At 42.5% G+C, this 10,932-nt stretch overlaps 1 protein-coding gene across 5 annotated transcripts in view; it reads left to right on the plus strand.

Moving 5' to 3' along the window:
- PRLR (prolactin receptor) overlaps positions 1-10,516 on the plus strand; it is a 171,307-nt gene extending 160,791 nt beyond the window's left edge. For 4 of the 5 annotated variants that reach the window (XM_082836094.1, XM_082836096.1, XM_082836095.1 and 1 more), the window contains 2 exons: positions 680-761; positions 2,569-10,516. In XM_082836094.1, coding sequence (XP_082692220.1) covers positions 680-761; positions 2,569-3,591 — 1,105 coding nt within the window. In that variant the 3' untranslated portion in view covers positions 3,592-10,516. The remainder of the gene's footprint in view (positions 1-679; positions 762-2,568) is intronic. The other variant, XM_082836098.1, reaches the window with a different exon arrangement.
- The last annotated feature ends 416 nt before the right edge of the window (positions 10,517-10,932 follow it).

Raw genomic sequence — 10,932 nt, forward strand, 5'->3', positions numbered from 1 at the left:
GGTTGTCAGGGATAATGGCCAAGAAAGACAATACAAAAATGATGGAAACCTACAGCTAATTCAAGCACCTCATTTTAGCCATTAGTTGCAGTGTGTTCACCATGAAAAACTTTTATCAGTGCTAGCAAAAGTAGAATAGACACATTTGAAGTTGACGCTCTTTCCATCAAATGGAGGCTCACAGTTGTGAAATAGTAAAAATCTGGCAAGAACAGCAAATAACCCCCAGTCACTTCAGAATCAGCCAGAGTTAATTAGCGAGAATTCTTTTTTTTTTTTTTTTTTTTTTTACGGTACGCGGGCCTCTCACTGCTGCGAGCCCTCCCCTTGTGGAGCACAGGCTCCGGACATGCAGGCTCAGCGGCCATGGCTCCCGGGCCCAGCCGCTCCGCGGCATGTGGGATCTTCCCGGACCGGGGCACGAACCCGTGTCCCCTGCATCGGCAGGCGGATTCTCAACCACTGCGCCACCAGGGAAGCCCGCGAGAATTCATTTTGATGTTGACCTCTAGAAGTATTCATTGTCTTCACCACTGATTGTTAGTTTCACATAGCCTCGGAACTCTAACTTCTATCTACCATAGTCCATGTAGCAGCTATTTGGAGATAACGCTAATCTTTCAAAAATTACAAAGTGAAAACATGTGTCATTTATCTTGTCTCACAAATCTTTTTATAGCATGGTGACCTGCATCCTTCCTCCGGTTCCTGGGCCAAAAATAAAAGGATTTGATACTCATCTGCTGGAGGTAAGTCCAGAGGTAAGAATGTATTGTGACCAGCTTCTCTCTACTCATTATCTTTACACATGAGCACACAGTTCCCATCAGTGCAGCCTGGTCAGCTCGGCCATCCTTGACCAGCTGTCCCTCCTCTTCAGCAGGTGTGTTTACAGAAAGGTGTGGGAAGCATGAGGGTACTTACCATCAGATACTGAGTGCCAGAGGACAATGAAAGAAAGCCAAGAAAACCTCAAAACACATAGGAATGCTTGCTAGGTTTATCAGCTCTTTTCATAAGCCCCATCTAAAACATGTTGTACAAATAATCAATTGAGAAAGAGGGTGAATATTTTGATGAATACGAAAGAGGAACCTACCACCAGCCCCTCCGTCATACTTTGGTGTAAGCTCTCACTTGAATGTTCCTTACAGAAGGCCATAGTAACAGAATATCCTATTGCAATTTTTGCTCAGTTTGAGAGCTCATTTAAGACTGGCTCAGTACAGTGGAACTGGTGTTTGCCAGGGCCCATTTAGACCGATTCAAGTGGGAATGAAATTTAAGTGTTTCCAATGAAAAGAGGTGTTAGAACATTTTTAATTTCTCTGCAGGTTGAAATCTATAGTTTCAGTTTGACCTTCTGCTTAACACTGATGTATATAAAAGCAGTCACCTACACACTGTCGCTTGACCCCAGCTACTGTGAGGCCAAAAGCACAAGAATGTGAAGAGTGAGTCCTGGGGAATTTGGCTTGACGGCATTCACTCTGATTGCAGATATCAGAGCAGGAACTAGAGCCCCAGAATTTGGGCTCTTATTCTGCTACCCAGTCTCTAGCACTGACCTTTATAGACCCAGCATGAACATCTCAGCTAACTAAATGAATTATTGTTTAGCTCTCAATTTGACCTTGTAGCCACAGGGACTTAATGACTTTTAAAAACTGCTTTTTGTGTCCGAAGAAAAAGTTCTTGGATTTTTAATGCCATTACCCCTAATTCTCAAAAGAACTTTCCCAGATGGGTGCTATTATTCCCATTTTACAAATGGAGAAACTGAGGATCACACAACAGCTTATCCAAAGTCATAGAGCCTTTAATAAGTAATAGAGCCAAGATTTAGGCACCAGTCCCTGACCTAAATCAGAGCATCTGGAGAAGCGTGGAAAATAAGAAGAGGAGGCCGGAGGAGAAGTGGGGGGAGAGGAGGATAGAGAGAAGGAGGAGGGAGAGGAACCCAAGGAGATGGAGGGAATATGGGCTGGCAGGAAGTGGGGGAGGGAGGGGAGGGAGGGGAGATGGAGCAGAAGGAAAGGAAGGAGTGGGATGGGGGGTGAAGGGAGGGACGGGGAGGGAGAAGCAAGGAAGAGGAGAAGGGAGAGAAGAAGGAAAAGATGAGAATCAGCTTCCCACTACCAGACTCCAGAACGTGGGGTGAGGGAGCCAGTTAGGAGGCCAGCAACCCGATTTCAGAACTAGTGAGTCCCAGTACCAAGTGCACGCATGAGCACTATGGGTTTAGATGTTTCCCAAGCTTTTCTTATTAATAGTTATATTTTTATTATATGCATATATACTACTTGCCCATTCAACTCATGATCATTATTGCTTAGAGAAAGACTAAGTTAAAATCGTGAATTGACTTAAAGAAAAATATTAGGTGAGTGATAGTCCAGGAGGTGATTCTAGATGGCCTGGGACACAGATGTCTGACGTTGGGGAAATTCTGCGAGGCCGTGGCCACGTCCCACCTGCCCGTAGTCAGAAACACAGACTTGGCTGCGATGTCCATTTGGAATGTTATGAACCTGACAGCCTTCTTGCCTTGTGTCTGTGTTTTAATAGAAGGGCAAGTCCGAGGAACTTCTGAGCGCCCTGGGGTGCCAAGACTTCCCTCCCACTTCCGACTGCGAGGACTTACTGGTGGAGTTCTTAGAGGTGGATGACAGTGGGGACCAGCAGCTGCTGGCAGCTCACTCCAAAGAACACCCAGGGCAAGGCGTGAAGCCCACGCACTCGGATCCCGACAGTGACTCTGGACGGGGCAGCTGCGACAGCCCTTCCCTCTTGTCTGAAAAGTGTGATGAACCTCGGGCCAATCCCTCCAAGTTCCAGACTCCTGAGGGCCTTGAGAAGCCAGAGAAACCTGAAACAAACGTTACCCAGCCCCAAGGCCCTCAGAGCACAAGCGTGGAAGGCAAAATCCCATCTCTTCATGCCAGCGGATCCCAATCTTCAACGTGGCCTTTGCTGCAGCCCCCCGGCCTGCACTACTCCAGGTCATCTTACCACAGCGTTGCTGATGTGTGTAAGCTGGGCCTGGGCACGGCAGGTGCTGCATCCACTTTGTTGGACAAAACAGACACACGTGCTTTAAAACCCTCACAAACCATTGAGACTGGCGGGGAAGGAAAGGCAGCTGAGCGCGGGGAGTCAGAAAGCTTCCGTTTCAAGACTGACCAAGGTGCGGCACGGCTGCTGCCCCAGGACAAGACCCCCTTGACCTCTGCTAAACCCTTGGAGTACGTGGAGATCCACAAAGTCAGCAAAGATGGAGCGCTGGCGCTGCTCCCGAAACAAAACGAGCACAGCGGCCGGGCGGAGAAGACCAGCACCCCTGAAACCAGCAAGGAGTACTCGAAGGTGTCCCGGGTGATGGAGAGCAACATCCTGGTGTTGGTGCAGGATCGGCGAGCGCAAAACCTGGCTCCGTTTGAAGAACCAGCCAAGGAGGCCCCGCCATCCCTGCCACAGAATCCAGCCGTGGTAGACCTGCCCTCCTTCCCTGCGGCCCCGAGCAACTGCAGACTCCAGCTCGGTGGGCTGGATTACCTGCAGCCCACAGGTTTTATGCACCCCTTTCAGTGAGAGCTTGATTCATGGAAGGATGGGTTAAAATGTGATTTTCCTTCAGGTAACACTACAGAGTACATGAAATGCACTCTACCAGAGAAGGCTTGAGAACGGGGTTAGAATGACACTACCAAACTCCCAGGTCACTCGTCTTCATGATCCATTTTCAACCAGTTGCCTCTTTCTCCAACAGTTGATTCCAGAACAAATCGTTTAGTTTCATGTGATTTGTAGAGTTACGTTTTGCTATCAGTTATAAAATTATGTGTTCAATGAAATAAAAGCACATTGCTTAGTATTCTTGAGGGACAGTGCCAATAGGTATATCCCCTGGAACAGGCTTTCATGGTCTGGTATACGACAGAAGGATATCAACTAGTCAAAACTGTTTACCACAGGAAGAGGGTAGATATGAGAAAAATGCCATGAAAACCACTTTTGAAGACCAATTGCTTAACCTTTAGCACTCCTCTTTCATTTTATTAGGATTAACCAAATTAAACACATTTTTAAAAAAGAGTGCATTCTAGAACACCTGACAAATTGTTTACATCCGTTCCTATTACCTTAATGACGCATTGCCAATATGCAAATAAAAAGGATGCCTCCGATTTTTTCTTAAAATAGTTTGAATTTATTAAGCATGGATTCCCCCCCCACCACTAAATTGTATTTCATTCTGAAGTTTCTGGAGAATAGAGTTTTAGAAAGTGAAATTTTCTTACATAAGAGGCAAATGAGTTTCATGTGGTGAATCTTTCTAAAATGTTTTCCTCCTTCATTTCAGCATGATAATTTATTACACACCCTAGTCTTCTGTTAGTGAAAAAAAATCCCCAAAGACTAACTTTAATTTAAAAGATCATCGCTAACGGAAGTACTGCCTTACTGTACATACAAATTCTACTTTAATATAAACCCGTAAGTTGAACAATGTATTTTTGAAGACTATTTTTCTATCACTTAGGTAAATAAAACACTGTTTTCTACCTTCCCAGTACAGCTGTTTACCTATTCAGTGGGTACAGTATTTTCCGTTATGTGATTATAAGGAGTATTTACAGTACAGAGTGATATATGCAGTCCCTGTTTGTGGAATAAAATACCACACCAACCCAAAGCCCACTGAGGAATATGAAGTGGATGACAATATTCAGTTTCCAACACAGTGTTGTATAGTTTAGCTGATTCTTTTTATCTCCAGGATACTTTAAACAACAATCATAGACCTAGAGTTTTAGGGCTCTCCACAGACCAGAAATTACTTCTCTTGTAATTTAGGGCTACTCCGGGGCTTCTGCTCTTCTCTGGGTGAATATTCATAAAGCAACAATGAAAAAGGAGAGTGGTAACATCTAACGCACTGTCCAAGAGAGAGGGTTCTTGTTCTGCTTTTCTGAACAATCTTGGACAGCGAGGACATTTTAAGTAAAGCCAGGAGTTCGTGTCTCTCTGGAATAGATCCAGTAGATCCACTTGCAGAATTTTGGCAGGGGCAGGGAGAGCACTCACGTCAGAAGTATCCAAAGCAAAGTTCCAAGAAACCAGGCATCTGTGGATTAGTGGGAACCACTACAAAGGCCAGGGTATGGTAGTTGGAAGCCCCAAGTCAGTTCCAAGGGCAGGCTCTCCAAGAGCGGTCAAAAGCCTGGATCTCCATTTTAAAGAGAACATCCATGACTCATCGAACTGCCTGCCTCTATTTCCATTTCACCTGACAGCAAATCCATTTCTGTATCCGCTCACTAGCTGGAACATAGAGAATTTGAGCTCCCTCTGTGAGTTAAATATTCCAGCCCAATAAGTCCGTGTGGATAGGAACTGGACTCCGAAGTGGCCTGATGTGTGAAAGTGAACACGTTGCCAGAGCTTCCAGGAATGCAAAAGTAATACATCTGAGGCTCTATTCTCCCAATATGCAAACAACATGTTAAGAGTGAGGGGGCTATTTGGGAAAGTTGTCCAAGTTTATTCAATCCCCTCGATCCTTGCTACTCAAAATATGGTCTGACCAGCTGCATCAGCATCACCTGGGCGCTGCTTGGAAATGCAGAATCTCCACCCCACCCCCGCCTCAGAATCTGCATTTTGCTAAGATCCCCAGATGATTCATGTGCGCAGTGAAGTTTGAGAAGCATTGCCCTAGGTGATCATTTCCACTAAAGCTTATTTTAGTGCGTGAAGCGATCCTCTCCTGGAAAGTACAGGTTGAGTCTATTTGACTTGCACTGAACGGTACTGTAAGAAAAAGGCATCATTTTTTAAAACATATTAGTGGTTTAGGATTCCCATAATGGTAGAGAATGACCTGAAAAAGTACACACAACTTCTAAGAGGTCCAGGGAATATATTCCACCTTGAGAGGCATTGACAAAAGACTCTGCCCTTCACAGCCGATACAGACTAAACCTTTCCCCAAAATAGTCCAATCTCCTCCAAGATGTGTATCAGTCAGTCTGATAGTATGAAAATTCAAATTAGTCTGCTTTTGATATATAATTTGGCATATATGGAAAAAAATGTCATGGCTGAAGACTCAAACTAAATCCTTAAAAAAAACACCAGTTAGCAAGTAAATTACTACCACTTGTTAACTAAAGCCAAGGCTATAAGTCTATGGTCAGTGAGCACTCTTTAATAAACTATGTTTTTTTCATGGTCTAGCCTACTTTCTGTTAAGGAATCCCCTAGTCGAATGAAAGTATGCAGATTGGGGGCCAAGAGACCCAGCTTCTAATGCTAATTATGTTACCTTAGATCAACTCCCTTCTCTGGGCCTCAGTTTCCTCTGAAGGAAATGTTAGGCCGGAAAATCTCTAATGTCCTTTTAAACTCCGACTCCTTGATTCCATAATTCACTGAATAGTGTCCTACAAAGATAGTTAACCAATGCCTTGTATCATAATTAAGCTAGTAAATAGTTGCCCTTTATCATAGAAATACAAGTCCTCTTCAGGGATGTGCTCGTTTTATTTCACTTGCAAATCATCAAGTCCAACTGATCTTAACATATCGCACATGCATTTTATACATCATGTAGGTATAGAATCATAGTCTAAGATTATGTGCAAATATGCGTGTAGAGAGAAGAGGCATGAGATATTTTTTTAAAGACATTGAAAGGGGCTTTGATTTTTAGAAAGAAAAACACTTTTCTTATATCAGGCAGCTGATTCTGGTTTGTTTTTTTTTCTCCCATGGATTATGTACCACCATTGCACATTTGGCTTTAAAAGCCTTAAGTTCTTAATTATAAAGGTCATATTTTTATAAACAAACACCTAAATATTCAAGTTACAAAGCACACAGAAGAGGGATAGCCAATGGATGATTTATGGAAGCTGATGACTCAAACTGCAAAATCTTCTCTGGTCAGTTTTAGCAAATGGGTACAAGGCACCTCAAATGAGCACAAGTTACGATCAGCCATGTCACTGACATTTAACAGACTCTCCACCTCCTAAGTGCCTAAGGCCAATCCTGGTAGGCAGTTATGTACTAAATACTTGCTTTCACTGGTTTGGTCCAAAGCTGGTCAATCCCTTACCATCTGTACGAGATGAAGGAGTTTGTCCTGTAGTGACCCAGCTGAACGGGAGAATCCGATGAACAACCAGAGGTACCTGAGCCCCAGGGTGCAGCTTGGCTAAGGAGGGTCCGTCCCCAAATCTGCCTCTTTCTCCAGGCTGCCCACCACTGCCCATCACTGGCAGAAAGACTTGCCGCTGCCTGTAGTAATTTTACTATCTCCTTAGAGTAGACATGAAAGAAACAGATTTGTACACATCTTACAAAGTGCCTTTCTTTACTTTTTGTTTTTTTGAAGTTTCATTTTCACAAGAAAAGTGTATCGATTAGAAAGTAAATCTTACATTTTAGATAAATGAATGAAAAAGCCAGAAAGAGAATGACTAAACGGTCTAAGGTCCAATCAGCAACTATTGAGTGGATTTTAATTTATTGTTTAATTGAATTGCCACAGAGCTGATGTGAATAGTGTAACTTACTTTGACAAGAAATTGACTCTGGCTAGGATTTTGGAATAAGCCTGCCACCCTGTTACTTGAGACCCTTAATTTGAAAACATATTAATGTACTTCTGAATAGCTTGGACTTGCATGCCAGGGCCTGAGAAGGGCAATGCATGCACCGTGGAAACTTGCACACATGCAGAAAGATGTAAAGGCCTCTGGGTTACCATCCGCAGGGTTGCTAACGTAGATTTGTCATTGATGAAAGCCTTGCGTGTACTTCAGTGAACCAATTTCTTTTTCTCCTTTTTCAGCCCAAGCATCATTGTGTTGTTGCTAGGGTAGTGGGCTGAGCACTCAATTTCCAGGTCGAGGTCATCCTGCTGCCCCTAAACAGGCTGTGTGATCTTAGGCAAGTCCTTTAAACTCTAGCCACTAGTTCCCTCACCTGTTAAACGAGTGCATTGGCCTAAAATATTTCTAAGACCCCTTCCGGCTCTAACTGTCTTTGATGCTCATGATCTAAGTAAAGTCCAGGGTTTCCGTAGAAGGCCCAGGGACAGTGCAGGGAAATATTGCTGGTGTGGCCTTAACCTGAAGCAGTGGACAATGTGGCTGTGACACCGCTGAAGAGAAAAACAGATCCATTCCTCCAAGTCAGATCGATTTCAGTTAGCATCCTTGCTTCTTCTCTTCTGCTTAGCTGTCCAGCTTGTGGGCTTCTTATGCTCTCACTCCAGGGCCTTTATTTTTCCTGCGAGTTCATTATGTGCAGTAGCAAGCATAGGATTTGCAAGAAACTAAATTACACATAAACGATGACTGGCCTGAGTCAAAGGACTGAGTCAGATGTTAACTCAGCCACACAGATATCAAGGCCCAGGTTGAGGGTCACAAGTTACCCCATTTAAAGGTCCTCAGGCTTAGATATTCTAACCCAATTCATTCATTCAAAGGCCATGAATAAATCCAGCTACATTGACGACTCGGCCGTGGAGGTCTTAAGCAGAAACTTAAAAATACAAAATGATTGCTTGAGAGCTTATGACCTAACCAGAAGTTCTACTTACAGTTATGGCCTGAACTTATTTCATGATCAGTATACATGTCATCTGCAAATCAAACAGGAGTTCTCTCCCTAGATTTGTGTCTTTCAAGAAGGTGATTTTTCGTCTGAGACCATTACATGGTATCTATTTCAATAAAAGGAAAGAGATAGAAAGGGTGTTTCCAAATGTTTGGGCACCTTAGGATTCCACAAAATGCCGAGAGTAGCCTGCTAAACCCAAATTTTATTGGACATAGTCACTCTATAATCTATTCAGTGTTCTGAGTTTATGGCTAAGAGATGCACGTAACTCACAATACCATATGCCCATGACTGTTTTGTCCACATTGATTCCTTTGAGTTATGCTCTGATTTCATGTCAGGAAGCACTGAGATGTGTAAAGGGGAAAAACATGTACTGTTTACATGGTTGTTGTCAGTGAAGAGAGAGACCCTTAGATCATCACAGTCTATTAGTTAACTTTTTACCCGCTGCTGATTAAAAAGAAAAAACACTTAACCCTAAAAACTTTAGCTACTTAAGTAGTAATATCAGAAATGATAGTTTAATAGTTATGGTCAAATGATGCTTCACCTGGGTACACTTCAAAGTCCAGTCTGAGTTTTTTCCATGCAAATTTCACAAATCCTGAGGGGGGGAAATATCTTGTTGTTGTGTTATCTGAAATTGAAAAACTATATGGCAAAGATTTTCCTGAACAGCAATTTGTTTATAAAATTCCTGATAAAATGATTTTGAAGTTTTAAAAGTAACTACCTCCCTTCTCGTTCTAATATCCTTCCTTCAAACTGCTTATCAGTTAGAGATGAAAGATGTCACATCTCCCACTTTGACTATTTTCAGTGCCATAGTTGTGTATTTGCCATGTGATATTCCTGACTTTAAAGTAACTGTTATATGATTTTATATTATATTGCTTTATGTGGTTCAAAAACTGTATGACACATTGAAATATATAATCCTCCTGTTGTGAAACTCACCATGTAATACAAAAGAAAATAATTATTTAATGACTTAGAATCTATGTATATGTATTTCAGTATGATTGTTTCTATGTCTGGAAAACAAAACTGAAAAAAATATGTAATCATATCTTTCTGATGAAACCATGAATGTACTCATTCTTTTCTTAACCTTTGTCTAGAAGTAGTGTAAGTTGCCCTCGTACAGCTGCTCTGGGGTAAGTGTTTAACGTACAATCCAACAACTGTTTAAAAGTCAACCCCCCCCAGCTTTGCTTCATATGACCTCTTATACTTCTTGAATGTTATTTGCATCATGAGGCTTGTTCTTCTGCTTGATCAGTCATTTCAGACAATTTCTGTGTCTCACACGGAAACCGAAGCAACCTATAGAACCGGACTGTTAGGTGATCTGTGTCTCCTGTAAAGCCATATTGAAGTGAAGGCTATGGAATAGCAAAAGGTTCCATATTTTCAAAGCTACCACTACCTCTGCTTTTTCTCTCTTCCTAGAAAATGCCAAGCAAACTTCTTAAACATTACATAGGAAATTAGAAGTGATTGTTATAATATGTTACTGGGGTTTGGTTTTGTTTTTACATAAGAATACACCTTCTAATTCACCAGTCAGTAGGTTTATGCTAGGTTTTCTCAATAACCATTTTTCCCTTTTATAAAAACTGGCTGATGAATAAGAGCCAGAAAGAATACATAGTAATTCACCAGGTAAAAAACCAACAAAACTATAGATGTAGATTTTTCCCAACCGTAAGTCACCTCAAGGTGGTTACCCAAAGCCACGATAGCGACATTTCTCACAATTTGACTCCCCTAAAGCCCCTAGAAATAAATCTTTTCCTTATTTGATTTTTTTTTTTTTTTTTGCCGTCACTGATGTGGCCTCTCCCGTTGCGGAGCACAGGCTCCGGACGCGCAGGCTCAGCAGCCACGGCTCACGGGCCTAGCCGCTCCGCGGCATGTGGGATCTTCCCGGACCGGGGCACGAACCCGTGTCCCCTGCATCGGCAGGCAGACTCTCAACCACTGCGCCACCAGGGAAGCCCCTCCTTATTTGATTTTAACCGTCAAAGGTATTATGGTATGGGGAAAATCAGCCATATATCAGAAATAATCTTGTTTTGATTTTAAAAACTCACTTCTACATGAACTTATTGTAATGCCTATGTTTTTAGCCTTAAAGAATTATAGAAGACTATAGTCATCTGATTCATCTTGCATCTTTAATTCTGTAAATCTTTGGTTATGGCACATTGTGCTTTCTCTTTCCCATGGATTTATTCATTTGTCTCCTTCCATTTTGAAGGGGCAACATGGACAGTTAAATCCTTGTCA

This window comes from Leucopleurus acutus (genome assembly GCF_964270905.1).
Source record: "Leucopleurus acutus genome assembly, chromosome: 3".
Classification (NCBI taxonomy): Eukaryota; Metazoa; Chordata; class Mammalia; order Artiodactyla; family Delphinidae; genus Leucopleurus; species Leucopleurus acutus.